This window comes from Lygodium microphyllum, chromosome 23, assembly GCF_053477565.2.
Source record: "Lygodium microphyllum isolate KBCC chromosome 23, Lygodium_microphyllum_v1.1.10, whole genome shotgun sequence".
Classification (NCBI taxonomy): Eukaryota; Viridiplantae; Streptophyta; class Polypodiopsida; order Schizaeales; family Lygodiaceae; genus Lygodium; species Lygodium microphyllum.
Genome location: NC_141157.1, coordinates 37,017,950 through 37,039,620, shown reverse-complemented (window position 1 = coordinate 37,039,620; position 21,671 = coordinate 37,017,950). Strand labels below are relative to the sequence as shown.

General features: G+C 40.0%; 1 protein-coding gene across 1 annotated transcript; it reads right to left on the bottom strand.

The window, feature by feature from the left end:
• Nucleotides 1-354: 354 nt before the first annotated feature.
• LOC148016071 (uncharacterized) lies at nucleotides 355-5,795 on the bottom strand. The gene is made up of 4 exons (XM_087663863.1): nucleotides 5,653-5,795; nucleotides 4,821-5,560; nucleotides 4,676-4,725; nucleotides 355-543 (listed from the first exon to the last, which is right to left on the bottom strand). The coding sequence occupies exons 1-4, from the start codon at nucleotides 5,793-5,795 to the stop codon at nucleotides 355-357; spliced, it is 1,122 nt and encodes a 373-aa protein (XP_087519989.1).
• Nucleotides 5,796-21,671: the final 15,876 nt, after the last annotated feature.

Below are 21,671 nucleotides of genomic sequence, written 5' to 3'. Positions count from 1 at the left end.
CCACCTATCTCCTCCCCTCCCCCTATATAAGGGGAGGGCTTCTCCCCTCCCCTGGAAGGAAGAGAGGAGGCTAGATACATCGCCACCCTCCCCCGTCCCTTGCTACACAAGGTCCTGGGCCCTCGTCCATATCCACCCTACCGCCAGCTGCTGTACTACCCCGAACGACCGAATGGTGTTCTCCTCCTCACTGTGACCTGCCGCATCGTCACTTGCCCCTGGTCCGACGTGCTAATGATCCGCCACCCCGATTCCCATGCATCATCTCCCCCACCCGTTAGCACTTCATAGGGCCATCTGGGCCCTCCGATTGGCGTTTTCCCCCTGTCTGCGAAAATGGCCCTGCACATATGACTAGGGTAGCTGGGGTTGGGTGCTCGGCTCTCTGAGCTCCCAACGATCATTCCGCACCCTCCAGAGTCCCGTCTCGCTTTTGGCATTGCCTAAAGCCTCAACACCCTCCAGAGTCCCGTCCCGCTTGGGTTGGGTGCTCGGCTCTCTGAGCTCCCAACAATCATTCTCCCCCTCTCCTTGCTGGCGGTGCTGCAGGCCCTCCCAAACACGCCAACACCATTCCTAGTTGCCACTTCCAAGCCCCCCCCCCCAAACAAGCACCATTCTAGGCCCCAGACAAGCCGCTTCGCCCCCCAGTTGCTTCTTTCCATGGGGTGAAAAGAAAGGAGAGGATAAGAAGGAGAGGGTGAGGGAAGAGAAAGACGAAGAGAGAGAGAGAGAGAGAAGAGAAGGGAAGAGGGAGAGAGAAGGAGGAGGTGTGAAAAGAAGAAGGATTGGGAAAGAGAAGGGAGGAGGGAGAGAGAAGGAGGAGGTGAAAAGAACTGAGAGGAGGAGAGAGAGAGAAGGAGAAGGAGAGGATAAGAAGGAGTGAGAAGAAAAAAAGAATGAAAAGAAGAGGGAGAGTAGTAGAAGAAGAGAAGGAGTAGAAGAGAGGTGGAGGAAGAGGAAGTAGAGGGAGAGAAGTAGGAGAAGAGAAGGAGGAGGAAGAGAGGCAGAGGAAGAGGAAGAAGAGGGAGAGATGGAGGAGAGGAGAAGAAGAAGGGGAAGGAGAGAGGTAGAGGAAGAAGAAGAAGAGGTAGAAGGAGAGAGGAGAGAAGTAGTAGAAGAAGGAAAAGAGGGAGGAGCAGAAGGAGAAAGAAGTGGGAGAAGGAGAAGAAGAGAGGGAGAAGGAGAGAGAGAGAGAGAGTAGAGGAATAAGAGAGAATTAGGAGAAGAGAAGGAGAGGGAGAGAGAGTAGGAGAGTAAGAAAAACAAGGAAGAAGAAAAGAGGGAGAGAGAAAGAAGGAGGAGAGGAGGAAAGAAGAAGAAGAGAGAGAAAGAGAGTAACCGCTACTACAAGTCACCCAAACCGCTCTCTCAACAACGAACACCATTCAGTGGTTTTTCCCAACCAAACGTATCAACCTGAAACCCAGGATTGCCCAACCCCCACGAGGCAAATGGCTCCCAAGAAGAAAGTCGCAGGAAGCATAAGCGCCTAAGCCACCGGTAATGCTGGAGGGGCGAGCGGAACGACCAACACAGCACACATGAATCAAGCCCAGGTTCTAAGCATTAAAAATTTTTAATTTAGGAATTATTTCTTGTGAAAGGGATGTAAGTATTAATGTCATGCATAAGGTTTTGTTTATACTAAGAATTAAGTTGCATGCAACGGTAGGGTTAAATTTGCATAAGATTTTACCCACATAAAATGATAAGGTTATCGCCTTACCTCACATGAAATGATACACTACAACACAATGCCGCCATACACGCGTCCATTACACGCGAAAAGTTACGGGCGCGTGTATGGTCGTTTATACTTACAGCAATATCGGGCGCGTGTATACATGCATGTAACAGCGCGTGTATAATTGCATGTGAGGGCGCGTGTATTTGCGCGTTAAGTCTGTCATAATACACGCTCTGTTACACGCGACACAGAGCCTAACTACAGAAATCCATTTCTTTTCAAAACAGAAAACCATTAAGTTTTAAAAATGTCATTGTGCATTGCAGTGTTTACAAACCATTACAAAATCCCACTACATGCACTTACAACAACGTAATATATTGAAAAATATATCTTCATATGGTTATTGAAAGACAAAGTATACAATAGAAATGTCATGAATTTGGAACAATACAGTGATGGATTGGTTAGGGTTCGATCTCATCTTCAATAAGATCCATCCTTGCCAAACGATCAACATCAATATCCATTTGATCAATTTGTAAGGCTATGATTAAATTTATTCTACTATCGCTATTTTGCCCATTGATAATGGTACCGATGCCTTGATCATTCTCATCATCATCACCATCATCCTCAATGGAAGGGTCATCCTCATGATCATGAGAAATGGCACGCTCATCCTCATTATCATGATCATCTACATTGGCATGTTCGACATCATCTTCTTTGCGGCTTGCCACATCCTCCATATGCTCCATATCAGTGAATGTATTATACATTACTTTGGAACGTGGTGCAATAGGGATGACATACCACCATTTACTGTCATGCACCATTGGCAGATAGATAACCTGCTCAAATACACATAATTCATTAATTAATTAGCATATCAAAAGTCAAGGGGTGCGCGAGCTTAGATATATATGTACATGAAACACATTTGTAAAAAAATGCATACCTGCTCACATTGTTGTGGCAATACGAGCCTATCTTTCTTTGTTTGCCAAAACTTTGTAGAGTCAATAGTTACATAGCCACTTGCATGGCGTTTTATCGTTGCGTTAGGCCCTTTTTCCACCACGTTCATTTGCCATTTGACATACAAAACATACACAAAGAAGCGGCGAAAGTCAAGTCTGTATATGTCTTGGATTGTGCCACAATAATCATCAATTTTTCCATTGGCTCCCTCAAAGCTACTAATGACACCGCAATCTTGTGTATTCCTCTTTTCATCTATTCTTTGTGTTCGAAAATGCTTGCCTTCACACCATATAGCATTGAACATAGTGCACTGGACCAAAATATAAGCAATATCTATGTAAGCAATTAATGTGAATAAATATGAAAAGCCAATCACTTACAAAGAATGCAAATTTACATTTGTTCTATGTACCTTTAACATGCATCCTCGTGCATACTCCCATTCTTCCGCCGTGATATGCAGCCCCTCATCTCTCTCTGCTCTCTCCATTTCCTCATGCAACCAATCAACATGAATATCATTCGGAAGTGTTGCTAGATGCTTAGGGTACGCCTTACGAGAGCCATGTTGCCTCCGAAAGAGAGCTCTGTTTGCTTGCCTTTTTGTCTTTGCATCCTCGTATCTTGTAACCCATCTGCTCATCACATCACTATTAAGGATGCAAGTGAAATTAAGATCATCAATCAATGTTCTCTCAATTACTTTGCTCTGTCCTTTTCCTTGAGGCACAATAGACGTCATCCTCAAGTCCTCTTCATTGCTCCATAGTCGCGGCAAAGAGCTATCCACCTGATCAAGAAATTCTGATATATATACAAGAGACTCTTGTATCAACCAACCCTCAGCCATGCTTCCTTCGGGCCTTGCACTTTGCCTCACAAAGTCTTTTAAGGTCTTCATGAAGCGCTCTAGGAAGAACATCCAACGGGCATGCACAGTGCCACATAAAGCAATTTCATCCACTAAATGCACAATGAGATGTAGTTGACTTGTGAGAATGGTTCGCGGAAAAGTCTCCTCTACCATACAAACCACCTCCACTGCCATAACACGCGCATCATCCAATGTGGCTGGATCAATTGCTTTGGAACTAACATATCTGAAAAATAAATGCACAGTACGTTATACCTCATGCACATTCATTTTGCAAGGTATAATGAAGGGTGATCTTACATGGGATTTACATACCTCACAAGCTCGCCCATCTTATAAATACATCTTTTCAAACTCCTGTCTGCACAATGGTCAATGCTAGTAGGTAGTATGAACTGCGCACATAAGAGCACATGTATATTTGGGTTAGGGCATTACAAAATTTAATTTCAACCTACAATAATTGGAAAACACTTACTTGGAGCATCTCGTGCCAATCGTGGGACTTCAACCCATGTAGTTGCTCAACCCCTCTTTTCTTAGTGGTTGTAAACGCTCCCTTCAACGATCTCATGCATCCAGTGGGAGTACGCAAAGTGGTGATGGCTTGCTTTACCTGCTTCTCCTCCTTCTTTGATATAATCCAGGGAGCAGGCGGAAGACGAACGTGCCCACCCTCCTCTCATGGCCAAGCTTGACGCATACGTCCTGCGACCTGCAAGTCCTCCCGTACGCTAACATTGTCTCTTTTACCAATAACATGTTCCCAAATACTAGATCCCACATTCTTGAAGATGTGCATGGGATCAAGAAGATGGTTGATCTTGAGATGGGTCCAATATGGTAAAAAAATGGAGTACCTACACAAGGGATTGCAGACTGTCATCTTTATTCCAACTTTAGAGACTACACAAAACAAGATTGAAAACAATGGAGATGTACCTGTTCATGCCATCTGGAGGAAGAACATTTGAAGACTCCCAAATACGCTTCCAATCTTTTGCATGAAGTGTCTGTGGATGAATGTTCCTCTTACTAGGAGCATATTTAGGGTGATCTGATGGGAGAAATCGATGATGATTATCGAATATGGTCTTACACAAACCATCAGCATACTCATGTACCAATGAAGGGCCACATATAGGACATGCATGTTTACCCGATGTCCTCAAACCTATTAAAATAAAAAAAAAGTTAGAATAATAAAGTCAATAGTTATAATTGATATAGCTAGTAGTATTAGAGTCGGGAGGTAGTTAGAATTCTTACCAGAACAATCGCTGTATCCTGGAAAGTCATGCATTGTCCACATCAACACTGCTTTTAAGTCGAAGTGTCGAGAGGAGGGAGGCCTACTAATGTCCACTACCGCAACACCTCTCCATAGTTCCTCCAACTCATCAATCAACGGTTCAAGATAAACATCCATATGCTTGACTTTATGTTTCCCTGGAATCAGAAGGGATAACATAAGATGTCCCTTCTTGATCGCCATTGATGGTGGAAGGTTGTAATTCACCAACACAACCGGCCACACGCTGTATGCGGTGCTCTTGAAACCAAACGGATTCACTCCATCCATACCTAGGCCAAGTCTCAAGTTTCTGGGCTCTGTTTTAAAGCTGGGCCACTCATCTTCAATATGCTTCCAAGCAGGAGTGTCTGCAGGAATTCTCCACATGCCATCATCCGATCGATGCGAGGAATGCCATGACATGAGCTCTGCTATGGATTTGCACTTGAACATGTGTTTGATGCGAGGAATTATAGGAAAGTGTCGCAAGACTTTACGAGGTACATCAAAACTCTTCACATCTGTTCTATACCTTGCTTCACCACAAGTGGGACACTGTCGAGTCTCCTTATGCATCCCACGAAAGAGAATGCAATCATTGACGCATGCATGTATGCGATCATAATCCAATCCTCCAAGAGATGTCACATAGCGCCTCGCTTTGTCTCTTGAGGTGGGTAGTCTATTCCCCTTTGGAAGCATGTTTGATAATAGCCTGCATCCAATATCATCAATTAGCCCATAACCCTAAACCCTATACTGTAAACCAAAAACCACTAACTCAAATTTGCAAGTTACAATGCTTACTTCAATAATGCGTCAAGACTTGCATTGCTCCATCCATAAACTGTTTGTATATTGAGCAGTTCAAGTGAAGCACGTAAAATAGAGAATGTGCACCCTTCAAAAACCGGTGTCGATGAAGCGTTGTAGAGATGCTCTTGTTCCATATCATTGTCGTCCACACCTTTGCGATCATCCCTAAAAAGATTCCGCACCATGTCATCAAACACTTCCTCTTCCACAACTTCGTGGGGTGCAGGGCTATTGTCATCCCTTTCCCACTCATCTCCGACAACAGATCCCGAAGCTCCAGCATCATCTCGTCGACGCTTTGCATGCTCTCGCCGTGCGTATGGCACCATGTTAGGGTGTGGTACTGCATCCTGCTTCAATCACAGTATATATATTACAACGCGCTCCATTAATTTGCACACCATGAGTTATTTTAATACTTTCAATTCACATCTTCTCACCTCTAAACCTGTTTGAATCCATTCTCCATACATCGAGATGTGATTCAATGTAATTCGACGCGCTCGTACAATGCACCCTTGACATCGATTACACGTACACTTGATCCTTTGTGCCAGCCACACGTCGCGATCACGATGACGCATTGTCTCATCCTCACCAGAACTGCTTGAAGAGGATGATGACATGCTATGTCCAAAATAACCAATACAGAAGTAGGATCAGTTTTTAGTGAAATCATACACATCCTATGCACAAAACAATGGATACACAAGAACAATCAGTTTTTAAAAAAAGTATAAACAGTCTCTGTGTCGCGTGTACAGGCGCGTCTACAATGTATTCTGCTGCGCTTTTACACGCGCTTTTACACGCGTGCTTTTCGCGTTTACCTACCGCGCGCGTCGCTTTCTTTCTTTCAAAAGCCCTCTTTCAAAACACTTCTTCTTCTTCTTTCTGCGTCGCTTTCTTTCTTTCAAAAGCCCTCTTTCAAAACACTTCTTCTTCTTCTTTCTTTGTCGCTACAGTACCTCTGCCTCCAGCTCTTCCAAACCCCCGAACCTGCCTCTTCCAACCAGCCTTCTCCCTCTTGGACTACCCAAAAGAAGCAAAGGGTGCAGACAACACAGAAAGGGAGAGAGAAGCAAGAATCAACGAACTCACTTTTCAAAGACTTTTCAAAGAGGTTGGTTGTCGTTTGTTTGTTTTGGCAAATCTGTCGCTTTCTTTCTTTCCACCCGTGCTATGTGTACTTGAAAGCGACAGAGGATAGAATTCACACACATTGTATATGTGCTTAACTATTTATTTCTTGACAAACGACATCCGTCAAGATAGAGGAAAGAGAGAAGAAGGAACCCTTGTGTATGTGTTTAGTCATTTCTCCCTTGATGGACAATGTCCGTCAAGATAGAGGAAAGAGTTTTTGTTTTTCATGAATTTCGTCACTAATTCGAAATGAACTTCTTCTTTTGGCTTATGATCTTCTACTAATTCGATGTTTGGTATTGTAAGAGATATGTTTATTTTCTAGAATGGTAGATATATGTTGTAGGTTATATATTGTAGGAGATATATTGAGGAGATATATTGTAGGAGATATGTTTATTTTTTATATGCATGTTTTGCTTGGTTCATTGAGGACGCTTTGCAGATTCTTCATGGATCCAGGCTCTTCCTCCGATCCGTGGGCATACGCCACTTGGATGATGGAGATGATAAACCATTTTGGGCGCCATCCTAATCTAGTGGAGCTGACAGAGTATATGTATGCCCATCCTCCTCCTAGACTCCCAGGTCACACCGCGCCCCCAAGTACACAAGCATCTCCACTGCCGTCTACGCCTGCGAATCCGGCGAGACGTACCCCTGCGCATACACGCTCACCGAGGAGACACACCCCTGCACGGACACACTCACGCACACCCTCCTCTGTACCGTCACGTGAGGGCTCACGGCCACCATCACGTGCTCCCTCACAGCCACAGTCACGTACACAGTCACGTGCAGCCACCCCTAGTCATGGCTACTCCCGCAGTACAGATGAGAGCCGACGCCGCAGTAGGGAGAGCGGGAGTGGAGGATTATGCGGCGGGTGCTTTGGTGGGGGGGGTAGTAGGGCACGCGGTGAGAGAGGGCATGGAGGGAGGCATGTACGAGGAGACAGTGAGGAGTCGGAGGAGGCGAGAGAGGTGGAGGGAGAGATTTTCTACGATGTTACGGATAGGGGCGGGGTAGTCATGGATGCGAGAGGGAAAGAGGTGATGGAGTATATGCGGGGGGTAGTTTCAAACATGTATAGAAACTGTTTTGTAAAATTTAAAGATCAGGATAGCCGGTTAGTTAGGGAGGTCCTAGATAGTGTACATAGTCGGTACCCCAATCCCCCACGAGCGACATTCTCGGATGTATGGGGAAGGACGCGAATAAGGGAGATCTTAAGTAATAAAAGATCTCACCTTAAGAAACTCGCGTACGATGATGGGGTGAATGTAGCTGCGGGTGGCTATCCTTGTGAGAAACCTCCCACTGCCCACAAACGCGAGTGGAAGGAGGCAAAGAAGCGCGCAGAGGGAGGCGTGAAGAGCAGGCAGCATGTGGAGGCACGACGGATCCAGATGGAGACCATTGGATCGTCGCATTTCGGATCTAGCGGCGTCGAGTCGTGGGAGGCAGAGTTCGTAAGTAACTTGCCTCTTTATTTGATTGTTTGCCAAATTCATTGATTCTATGATTGTTTTGATCTTACAAACTATCTTGATTATGTTACAGCGACGGGTTATGGGGAGGAGGCCCACAGCCCACGAGACTGGGTATGCTCGCCGCAATAGCAGACGTGACACGTGGGCCATCTTCAGAAACGAGGGACGTATTACGGATGCGCAGTTTGACGCGGCCATGAGACCATACGGTCGACAGGTACTTGAAAACTCTAAATGAATGATTTCGGTTTATTTAATTGCATATATATGTATACTTACATACGGTATATTTCTTGAACAGGCACAAGCTGCTGATGCTCCTGCCCTTGATGATCCAGCCGCCACTGCTGATGTTCGTGCCACTGCTCCTGGTGGAGGCGAGCACCACTCATCGGAATATACCGATGCGAGCTCCTCTGATCATGGAGAGAGCACAGGGTCCTCATCATCCTCTGATTAGCTTTCAGAATACTGTAGGATGTGGTTGTACAAAAAAATTTTGTAACTGAAGCCATGGGCTTTTTTGCACCTAGCTCCCTATTTGACTTTGTATATATTTGTTCCTAATTAAAGCCATGGGCTATTTTGACATATGGACTCCCTTGTACACAAATGTATCATGTATTGACAATGTATTGAATCGTGAGTCTTGAGTCGTGTATTAAGTTTTAGATAGTAATATTGAATCGTGTATTCATAGAGAGTGAGTCTTGATTCATGTCTTGAAATCTAAATCGCTCTTTTTTTATGGTGCAATTCACCAAAAAAAAAAATCCAGAGAGTGCCTTTGGGTGGCTGGATGCTGGAACAGCATCCAGGCACCCAAAAGCACTCTCTGGATTTCTTTTTTCCCTCTGTAATCGCGTGTATAAGCGCGTATCATCTGTCAAAATCGCGTATATTTGCGCGGATAGTCTGTTAGATTCGCGTGTAAATTTGCAGCAAAACTGCGCAGAACGCGTGTATGGGGTCGTGTATTCGCGCGACTGGCTGTCACTGTACACGCGCTTTTACACGCATGTCTCTGGCCGCGATGATACACGCGCTATTACACGGGCCCGACACTTTTTTTTCCAAGTCATTTTGTGCGGCTAGGAGCGCGGGTATGAGCCCGATCCCTTGTAGTGATAGCTTCTACACACATAAAATGATAGGGTTATCGCCTTACTTCACATAAAATGATAGCTTTTTAACCAGTTCAGTGCATGAACAATCATTTAGAATTCACATTTTGCAATCATGATTAAAAGAAACACATGAAATGTTAATTTCTGTTCATAAGATACACTTTCATCGTTAGAAAAAACCCTAGACTTTCATAGACGCAAGTCACATGTGATCCGATGCATTAGAAATAAGTACTCATTACCAAGAATAAAGAGAGATAAAAGTCGATTAGGGGTACAACTATACTAAACGCACAACGTGCATGATGGTTGGGAAATCCTGCATAGAACCGCTCTAAGTGAATGGGAAGAATCGCATGCATCTAGACTGCATCTTGAAAGTTCAAATGAAGAAACATGTGCTACCATGTGTGTTAACTGAGCTTGGTTGAATTAGAGATTAAAAGACCCTTGGTTGGGTTGCGAATAAGGCATGTCCGTTGCCTTGACCAACCAGCTAATGCTTGAGTTAGGGACTAAGATATCCTAAGGTAAAACCCAAGGAAAAGGGCAAGTATAAGTCAACTTACCAAGACCATTTGATCTTGTTGAAATTATTGGAATCTCGCCAAGTCGCGAAAAGACCCAAGATTGGGTGTTGGAAACATCCGGGAAAAAAAGAGAGTCACACCTTGGTAGTCGATCGCTCAAGCAACTTCCGAAATGTTCGTGCTTGTACTTAGGTGCATTATTTGATCTCTTTGTTCAAGAAACTAATTCAAGGAAAAACACTTAATGCTTCAAGTTGAAAGCTTGGAGGGAGAGGCAGGAACAGTCACCTCCGATTGTCTGCCTGGCCCTATCCAAGGGGGTTGTTAGCCGCGCCAGGTATATGGACCTAACCACCGCAAGAGGTCTCCTCGTGGGTACTGCTTGGAGCGAGAGGACGCTTGGGTGCCAGGGGAGGCTCTGACTGTAAATCCCTTGCCTTCGAATCTCGTACAAGAGGCCGACATGACTCAAGATAGGATCTCGAGGCCCGGGTACTAGTCTATGGGCGAAACTTGGAAGAGAAATCCTGTAGATTGCTGGGATGGCCTTCGGGCATGATGTTGGATGTAATCCGGAATTATGATAAATAAAGAACAGATGCTTGAGAAAAAGGAGCTTGCTTGACATTGTTTTTGTGTCAGTGCCTAAGTTACGTGAAGGAACCCGTGATTAATTTTTTTAATTAAGGGAGCTGATTTTGCATGTCAAAACGTAATGTGTTAGGTAATTAGATAACTAAAGCAAACTGAGGAAAGTGCGGTGGACGTGACTTAGGTCCCGTCCTACGGAAGGGTGGTCCCGGTTAACTGGGAACTTTTCTCAAATGATGAGATGATAAGATAATGAAGACCTAGTGTCAGTAGATGTAGAATTTTCGGTTTATTTTGTTTTAGGGGAAAGGAATGGGGCTATGCCATACGGCAGAGAGGTTGAGCTTCGCATCCCTCTCATTTTCCATTCTCCATGAACCAAGTGCAGCTTGAATCTGTTTTGACTCTGTTGTTCCTATGCCAAGTGGTACATCTGGAGCTTGACGCTAGCTTCTTCCTAGAGACTTTGCTGATAGGAAAGGAACCCTAACCTCAGGTCGATCCCAAGTGGGAACGGCTAGACACTTCCGCTCGGGGCAGAATCCGAAAGACCTAGATCGCAAACCCTGTGTCATTCCTTGCGAGTGCCAGGCGAAGCCTTCTGGACACTCCTCCCGATGGGCTGCTAAGACGTGTCCTACAAGCAGACAAGCAGGCACGTTATAGGCTAGAACCCCTTAGCTAGAAGCCCCTAGCTCCTTAGCATCTCCTAGCATACAATAAGTCCCTACATAGAGATCTCTCATATTTGGTGCCGATTCTAGCAATCCAGAGTGGTAATCCAACTCCCTTGATAAAGAGTTAGCACATCTAGCCTTGGGAGAGCTCTAATAACCACATCTAATAATTGACCTATTTTAGATAAATTAATTCATAGCATCCACAAACAGTGAAAACATTCTTTTCAATGCAATACACAACATGATAATGTATCCTTGTGCATAAGTACTTGTCTAAGCCTTGAGCTTACAAGCATAGGCTCCATATGATTTTAAATCATGACTCTTTTTTCTTGGGTCTTAGGATTTATCGATGAAATTCCTTCCATTGGATTGTCTCGTATCCGAATCTAGGTAACAAGAGCAATGCCACCTTTATGTTGAGCATGAGACACTTTCCTTTAAAAGAAAAGAAAGATCACAATTATCTTTTTGTAGAAAATTTATCAAGTTCTTATATTTCTATCCAATAATAAAATATTCATCAAGATACCTTGTTAGATAATTTCTTGGAAAAAAATGTTGATGTTTCCTAATTCTCGCTAACTTAAATGGTTAATCATTTTCTACCAATAGATTTTTTTTAGGATAACTAGGATATTTCTCTACCAACATTCCTAATTATCATAAATTCCTTAAATATTTCCTTTCCAAATGGAATTTAATTCTAATATTGATGAATCAAACTATTTATTATCACAATTTTAAACGTGTAGTAATTTGGAAACTCTAAAACACAAACTAGTACCATCATGGGAGGGTATTTCTATTTGAATTTCCTCCTAACCACTTATAATTCGTTACCCATATACTTGATATCTTTGGTATCCATAAGGATTCTAGAATGCCTAGTAGTGGACTTAGTTTAATGTGATGGGGATGTTGCTCCCATGACTACTACCTCCTGTCTAGCTCCAATGTTTCTTTATTTTCAGGTCATCTGTTTGGTTCATTCCTCGCCTTCCTTCATTCATGGAATTATGTTCCTCAAATTGTGGTTCATCAATGTCCCATCTATCTACTCTCTCTCTCTCTCTCTCTCTCTCTCTCTCTCTCTCAAATGTGATCAGAGAGTTTTTCTAAAAAAAATTGAATACACATAAGTCATATAGTGTATGGTATTATATAGCATTTGGCCCCACCTATCACCCAACAGCCTTTGTGGAGTATCCATGCTTTACAATGATCGTATCAATCCATCCTTTGCAATTCATCTCCATTCTTTTTGTTCCCAATGTGATGACATCTTTTGTAGTGACATCAGTTGTATCATGGCTCACGATGATGTCGATGATGATGATGACCAAGATTGACATATATTACATGGGATAATCATGATGGATGAGAATCGAAAGCTTTATTAAAGTGTTTTTTTAAATCAATAAGATTTTCCAAATAGCTTCCATTTTAGGATAGTCATTCCATTGTATAAGGTACTCCCTTAAAGTTCTAATTTTAAGGACTTTCTCCTATGCATCAAGTATTCTCTCAAGCTTTAGCCCAAGAACTCTTTGTCTTGGCATTAGAATCTATTGATCATCTAGTACATTATCGGAATTGGGTATATAAGCCTTTTGTAAACTAACATGATAAAAATTGCGGATCTTTACGTGTTCAAAAGTTGAAATTTCTATGCGTTGGTCTCTAGGTATTTGACGATATTGTAAGGTCCACAATATCTTAGGCTTAGTTTCTTGAATTTAGAGAGCTCTTCTTTGGAAAAACACAGAGAAATACGTCTTCTTCTTTCAAGATTTTTTTATGTATTTCAAGGTCAATGTAGGCTTTTAGATGATCCTTAGTACCTTGGTAATCTTGTCTTGTGGTGGCCTTAACTTGCTCATCCATCTCATCCAACATCTTCTTGGAGGTTTCTACCTTAGTGTTGGATTGGAGAAGTTGAGCAAGGTAAGATATTCTTGTTTCCATACAAAGACTACAATGGAATCATCTTGATACTTTGATTGTATGAGGTATTGTAAGAAAAATCCACTAAGGATAGATATTTCATCAACTACTTAAGCTCTTTGCAACAGTATGTCAAGAATTGTGTGGTGGGCAGACTTGCTTGAGTTGCTGTGCCAAACACATACCATATATACAAGAGGAAGCTCATTCATGAACATAAGAAGAGAGATGAAGGACAAAACATTTTCTTGCTAGTTTTTTCTTCTTCTTTCTCACTCAATACAATGTACCCAAAGTGTAGATATGATATAGCATAAAGAAAAGTGGCCTACTAAGTCAAACAGTGATCAATTGACTATGCTAATCGACTAGTGTTGTAACTATGCTAGCTATAGGTAGGTGCAACAAACTAAATATAACAAGTGATAAGTCAATGGCCATGTAAGGATCATAATGACCATGGATGTGCTAAGTGTAGATGTGTGGACACATCTAACTAGGCAGTCCATCATCAATATTCGCACATGTTGAGCTTGCCATCTCAACACTCTCCCTCAAGCTCTAATGTGTCTTTGCAACTCCAAGTAAGCTTTGAAACTTTTGAAGCTTATCTACACCTAATACCTTTATAACAATTTCAACTATATGATCATGTGATGTAACATATACCAAGTCAAGCTTTCCTACAATTACCTTCTCTCTCACAAAGTAGAAATGCACCTCAATGTGTTTTGTTCTAGCATGGAACACTGGATTCCTAGCTAATTGTATGTTGCTCATGTTGCCATAGTGAATGACAACTTGAGCATCTCCCTACACATCCAAATCACCCAATAACTTTTGCAGCTAGACCACCTCACATGGTGCCATAGTAGTACATGTATACTTAGCCTCTTTACTCGATAAAGAAACTATGGATTGCTTTTTTCTGCTCCACATAATTGCTATACTACCAAAGGGAAAACATGAATCTGTTGATAGATCTTCTATCAGACATGCTACTAGCCCAATCTGCATCTGTGTATCCAAACACTTGTATATCCTTACGTGCCTCATATAAAATTCCATAATGCAAAGTGGACTTTATATACCTCAATATGCATTTAACTGCATCCAAGTGAGGCTTTCTAGGCTTTTGCATAAACTAACTAATAAGGCCAATAGCATAGCTCAATTCTAGCCTTGTGATAGTCATGTAAATCAAACTTTCTACTATCCTCTTGAATATAGTAGACTCTTCTATCTCATCCCCAAACATAAGCACTCAAGTTCTTATTTTTCTCCAATGGCACTGAAAGAGGCTTACATGCTATCATACCATACTTGGATAGCATATTCAAGACATATTATCTTTGGGACAACCATATACCATCATCACATCTGATCACCTCAATATCAAGAAAGTACCTTGGCTCACCCAAATCCTTCATCTCAAACTTCTTCTTCAAAGAATCCTTAACTTCAATAATCACATTGTCATTGTCACCTGTAATAATCAAGTCATTCACATAGATGACTATGATCAAGCCTACATTTCCCTTTCTCACATAAAGTGAGTGGTTAGCATCAGAAACATAAATGCTAATGTTGACAAGATACTATTTGATCTTGTTAGACCATGCTCTAGATGCTTGCTTTAGCTCATAGAGAGCTTTCTTTAACATGCACACATGTGTGGGATGCTCTAAATTCTCATAACCTATCGGTTACTCCATATACACCTCTTCTTATAATTCACTATGCAAGAAGGAATTCTTAACACCCATTTGCTACAAATTCAAACCTTTGGCTACTGTTAGAGAAATCACACATCTAACAATTTCTATCCTAGCAACTAGACTAAATGTCTCTTCATAATCTATGCCATATGTTTGAGCATAGCCTTTTGCAACTAGCCTAGCATTATACCTAATAATAGAACCATCTGCATTATGCTTGACTTTGTAAACCCACTTACAATAAATAGCTTTCTTGTCCTCATGCAATGGTACGAGATTCCAAGTCTTATTGGCTTTTAATATATCCTCATGCAAGTTGATTCAAGATCATCAACCACCTTTACCATATAAGCATAATGGGTTGAGCTACATAACCTTTAAAACCAAATCTTTTAATAGGGTATTTGACCCTACTAGATCTCTGTACCATTGGATGAGTTAGTGGAGTCTTTACATTACCATATGCTCTTTGTAAACTTGATGTCTTGACTGAAGGAATACTAAGCTCCTCATCCAAACTCTTTAAACCATTGGAATCTCCATCAAATCCCGAATGACTAGTAGATGCATCATTGCCATCTGATACTTTCTTCTTCCCTTTGTCTTTACTTGAAACACTTGTAGATATTCTTGAAGATGTGGAGCTACTCCTTAGTCTCATAGACCAAGGGCTACCTATAGATGTAGTATCAAATGATGTTTCTAGTCCACTAAGGCTACGTGATTCTTGATTTTCTTTTTACACATATCTATCACAATCATCATCATCATCCAATTCATCACCACTAGATGCATGCCAATTGCTCATCTCATTAAAAATAACATCAATGCTCACTTTGAACCCATCTATGATAGGGTTATAACAATGATACCCTTTTTTATCTAAAGAGTAACCAGATCAAGTTTCTTTTGTAGTTCATCTGGTAGATGAACATATGCAATACAGTCAAACACTTTTAAGCATGACACATCGGGCTTTTTTCCTGTAAATCATTCTTTAGGGGTCATTCCATGAACTATAGCTATGGGAGTTATGTTCATAATATAGACAGTAGTATGAATAGCTCCACACCAAAAGTATTTTGACTTATTATTTCCAACCATCAATGCTTGTGCAACCTCTAAAATATGTCTATTTTTCCTTTTTGCAACCCCATTTTGTTATTGGATATACGTGCAAGTAAATTGTCACTTTATCCTATGAGATCGTAAAAAGTCACTAAACTCATAAGAGAGGTACTCTCACCCTCCATTTGATCTCAAGCATTAACTTTCAAGTATGTTTCTATTTGAACAACATCGTTAAAATTTTTGAAGTGCTCAAATGCATCACTCTTTTCCTTCATAAAATATACCCATAGCTTCCTTGAATAATAATCAATAAACATTACAAAGTATTTACTACCACTAAGAGATATGTTCTATGTAGGCTCCCAAACATCTATATGCATAACATCAAGTATGTTTCTACTCACATCTCTAAAATTTACACACTAGCATGTTCCACACACTTTACAAAATTTTACAACTCTAAAAGTAGGCAATCTTGTAACCAATCCTTTATACTGTATTAATTTTTGCATTTGTACATTTGCATTTCCAATAAGTTTATGCCATATTTCTATGCTTGCAACCACTCCTTTTCCTTTAGCATACATAACAATATTCATAGTAGGAATTCCAACAACTAAAGTGAACATGCAGCCAGCTCTACTTTCTTTTGTGTCCAACTTGCACTTATCATTAAAGTATTCTACAAGAAATTGAACTTACATACCTTGCTCTATCATTTGGCCAATAAACACTAAATTCTTTACAATTGATAGAACATTAAAGTCTTCTACAAGAAATTGAACTTACAAACCTTGCTGTACTATTTGGCCAATAAACACTAAATTCTTTACAATTGATGGCACATGAATACATCTATTAGACTCTTCGTCTGGCCATCATGCAAGGACAAATGGATATTTTCAATGTGTGAAATTAGGTGGCATGAATCATCACCCATCTGCACATAACCTAGATTTTGTAAATCTTACATCTCTCCAAATGATTTAGCATGACTAGTCATATAATTAGATCACCTACATTGACATACTATACATCATTATGTATCTCATTTTCTGTAATAGCATTCATCATATGCTACATAACAAATATACACTCATTTTTGTTTTCATTCTATCATGAAGACAATGCATAGTTTCCTTGTTGCAAATTTTCATTGTGGATATTATCCTTCTTACATAACAATGGGCTACAATATGACTTGTTTTGCCACATTAATGAGATAGGTAATACTAGAATTTCTTGAATCTCTATTTTGCCATCCACCTCTTCCTCAAGAGCTCCCCCTATCTATAAAGTTTTCACATCCTTGTGACATGTGCATTTTACTAAATTGTTGATTTAACCTATTTTACTGGTTATCACACCAACGCATCCCATACCATAGCCTCTTGAAGAGGATCTACCACTTCCCCTTCTTGAACTTGAGTAAAAAGCTTGTACATGTTCATCACTTCTTTCAAATGACTTACCCTGCATATTAATCTCTTCAATGATCATGAGAGAGACCAACTCATCAAAATATGAAAATGGCTTCCATACATATATAGAAGTGACAAATGATTTCCAAGACTTCTTATTATTAAGGCCACCCAAAGTAGATGAAACCAAATCATCATTATTAGGCATCGCATCAGTCACACTTCCAAAGTATATGCAATGCTCCTCACCTTAAAAACATACTTATTGACATACATTTTTCCTTTCTTCAAAGTATTTAACTCTTGCTTGAGTTGAATCTTCTGTGCCTTTATATTTACTCAAAATATATTCTCAAAAATTATCCAAGTTGTTGTGAAGTTTCTGCATTTCTTATATGCCCTAGTATAGTATTATCAATGATTCCAGATAGCCAATACATCACCTATCAAGGACAGGGCTAAGAGGTGAGAGAAAGAAGAGTAGAAAAGAGAGGAAAGAGGAGAGAGAAACAACGACAAGGAGAGAGAAAGGCTAGAAAGATAGAAAAGAAAAGAGAGAAGCCATGAAATGTATGAACAAGGAGGTGAGATGAGAGATAGTAATTGTATTACGATCCAAGATACCAAAAATTACATCTCATACCTTCTATATCTATGTCAATGTAACAATGTATTATTAATAACTCTCTCTCACTAACACATGTATTCTTGGCTACTTAGAATCCATCCTGCCCAAAGGTTTTTGCCCACAAAAACAAAATTAGAATGGTAGACATATGAAACAAAGTACTACTCTAATTTCAGATTTACAAAAGATATTATGGGAATCAAATAGTGAAGAGTTAGTTGCTAAAATAAAGACACTAAGGAAAGCCTCTACCATATACATAATTTGGAAGTCTTCAAAAATAAATTTGGCCTTCAAATCTTCAAGAAAGAATAGTGGAGATCTTGCTATATAAAATAGGACATGCGAAAAAAAATTGCCATAACTTCTAATAAAAGTATTCAAATAGAGCATGCCCCATATCAAAATGCAGCTAATAAATAGTACTTTGAGCCTATGTAGGTGTCTAAATTATGAAAATTAGGTAGAGTAAAATCTATTCTAAAACAAGCTACTATTAGACCCTATTTAGAGTGTAATTATCTCCCATATGACTATGTCTTAGCCACCAATGGATCCCATAAGTAGGGAAACTCATCCAACATGGAATCTAGCCTCCAAAAAGCTTCCTCAAGTGGTAGAAACTTTCATTCAATCAAATACTCAATGATCAAGCAGGAACGAAGCTTCCTTTCATGCTAACCTATGATCTCTTCAAGAATGTATTGAATAAGTCATTCATCCATAAGAGGCAACTCATCAACTATTTCCACCTGAGTATTATAATAGGATTTAAGCTGACTAACATGGAAAACATTATGAATCTTAGTGGAAGAGGGAAGTTCCATTTGATATGCCAAGTCTCCAATACACTTCAAGATCCTATAGTCCCCATAGAACTTATCAGCAAGTTTGTTGCTAGAGCCGTCCTTTAGAGTAGAATATAGACTTGGGTACTTTCAAGAGAACTAACTCTCTTTCCTCCAACTCCAAAGGTTGCCTCTTCTCATCAGCATATACCTTCATCTGATCTTGAGCTTTTCTAAGATTCATCTTACATTGTTAAAGAAGGGCTTGCATTCTTTTTGGTCCCATTTCTAAAGCAATTAGGTTCACTTGAACTTCATAATTTTCAACTAATTGTATGGGAACCTGTGGGCACATTTCAGTGTTGATTTCTTCTTCTCCATTAGCTACCTATACTCTTATGGGTTACTGTAAATTAGTGGAAAAGCAATGTAACTTTTCCACATGTGACTTATTCATAAAACTGTGTGCACTGCCACTATCTATCAAGATAAACACATCCTTTCCATGAATGGTACCCTTCATACGAAGTGTCTCAGGGCTCTTTGAACCTGTCCAAGCATCCATGGAAATTTAAAAAAGGGTAGTGGCAGCAAGAGGTAAATTTTTTTCCCCAAGGTCAAAATGAATATACCCACCTAGGTCAAATGAAAATCCATCTACAACCTCACAAGATTGATTCGGATCAGGTTGCTCATCATGCACTTCAAATTCAACTTGTGTGCTCATGATTGGTTCATCAACAACCTCATCATCTCCATCCTCAAGTACTATCATGTTATAATTATTAGCCTTAGCATTCTTGAAAGTACACTTTGATGCATGATTAGTTATATAATTTTCACCACATTTGAAGCATAGACCCTTTTTCTTTCTTTACTTGAAAAGATCCATAGGTATAAACTTGGCATTGTTTGCTTAATTAATTTGGGGTCTATTGTCACCCTACCTAGGCTCTATTTTGTGGTTGATTGCTAGCTTTGAAGCACTTTGCTGTCTTGAGGCATTGAAAGTAGGATATGTAGGGACTTTGGGATTGCTAAGTGAAGTATTAGCACTGCCATAATTGCCATCAGAGTTACCTTGTTTAGCAACAACCCTTTGCTATCCAAAAGTATCCTATATAGGAATGTCCCTCCTAACCTTACAAGCATACCTCTTAGCTAGCTCAATAGCATGGAATAGTGTCACCAATTTTTGGGACATAATATTAGATGAAAAATTAGGCTCCAAACCATAAATATACTTATGCAAATTTTCATCATCACTCACACTCTCTACGTACATGGTAAGATTTGAAAATTGATTTGTATACTCTCTAAGTAATAGGTTTATGTGGTCCAACTGATACCATCTTCTTGCCAACTTCTCTTTCTCAATGGGAGATAGAAGCATCATTTGAGCTATCTTAGCTTTGAATTTCTCCCAAATATCAACCTGTTTATTTTCCCTCTTTATGTACCTCCACCATGTATGAGTAAATTCTTCAAGGTGAAGAGTAGAAAATGAATCTTTTGGTCATTTGACCTAGGGAAAATATCAAAGTAGGATTCCAACTTGGAAGTCCTCCAAATCAGTCGGTGATGATGAATGACCACTATATTTGGTTAACACAATCTTATCGGAGCTCCCTCTCAATAAAGCTTTGTTGTCCATTAGTTACTTGGGGCTGCATATTGTCCATGTAATGAGCATGTAACTACCATTGGGGTTTGAAAGATTAGATGCAGTCCTATGATAGTTGGTTTGAGACCCACCTGGAGGAATAGTTGGATGTTTTCTAGTGGCTTGAGGAGGATTTGATCCATGAATGCTCAAAATAGTCTCATCATCTCTAAAAAAGTCTCATTGATCTCATAAGTGCTATGCGTTATCCCTTTCTTTCCAATAATACCTGACTGAGGATTATTTATTGATGTTTGAAAAGACTGTTTATCTCTACTCTCTTTGTCTGCCATCTGTGTTTCCATAAGCATAGAAATCTGAGAGTTGAGTTTGTCCAAAGAATCCTTAGTAGAAGAGGAAAACTTCTCCAAATAATATGCACCATTACTTCCTTGGTATAGATATTTGATTGAAACAACTGTTCAACCACCATATCAAATTCAGAAACTAATTCCATGTGTCTAATGGAATGCCTAGTTTCATGGTTATGAAGAGTGCCATTAAGAGTCCTATAAGTACCATATTCTTAAAAATCTTCCCTATCTTAATGTACCTTAGGTATTTCCTCACATTCTTCTCTAATTTGTTGCTAAACATCATCATTAGACTTGTTTTTTCCATTGTTTCTAGCCATTTTTGCTCACTAGTATAATGCAGTACTAGTAGACCCCTTGTTACAAAATGGCTATAAATTTTGATCTCGATATCAAAATCAAGAACTTTTTTATGAAAATAAAAGCACACAAATAACTCTTTAGAACGAGCTATAGCACTCAAATTTAGAATCAAAATAGAATATTCTAGGAATATTATTTTAATTGCTATCCAAAACAGTCCTGTACCCTATAAAAACACTGTTTTAGTGTATCCACCTCTCCCAAGTCAAAGATAAGGCCTTCCAACCCTATGGTACCCTTTGTATGACTTATAGAAGATGAATACACCTTGCAATACCTAGTAGAGGTCTTGGATATTTTCTGAATTACTTTGTAACACTTGTAACCAAGTCTTCCAAGAGTGATCTCAATTCACTGTTTGAATGTATTACCCTATGTAAAACTTGTACTCCACCTAAGAATGACCTATAATACCTATGAATGACTGAAAATTCAGATCTTTTTAGGATAAATGACTTTCAGTTCTATCTTTTTAGGATAATATCTAAAATATACTAATTTTTTTTCCCAAATATCTAATATTTTTGGAT

Coding starts and splice junctions, on each gene's coding strand:
- LOC148016071 (XM_087663863.1), bottom strand. CDS start 5,795: ATGGAACAAGAGCATCTCTACAACGCTTCATCGACACCGGTTTTTGAA. Junction 4,726..4,820: donor AGGATACAGCGATTGTTCTG/GTAAGAATTCTA, acceptor TTATTTTAATAG/GTTTGAGGACATCGGGTAAA. Junction 544..4,675: donor CTATATGTGGCCCTTCATTG/GTACATGAGTAT, acceptor GAGGGCCTGCAG/CACCGCCAGCAAGGAGAGGG.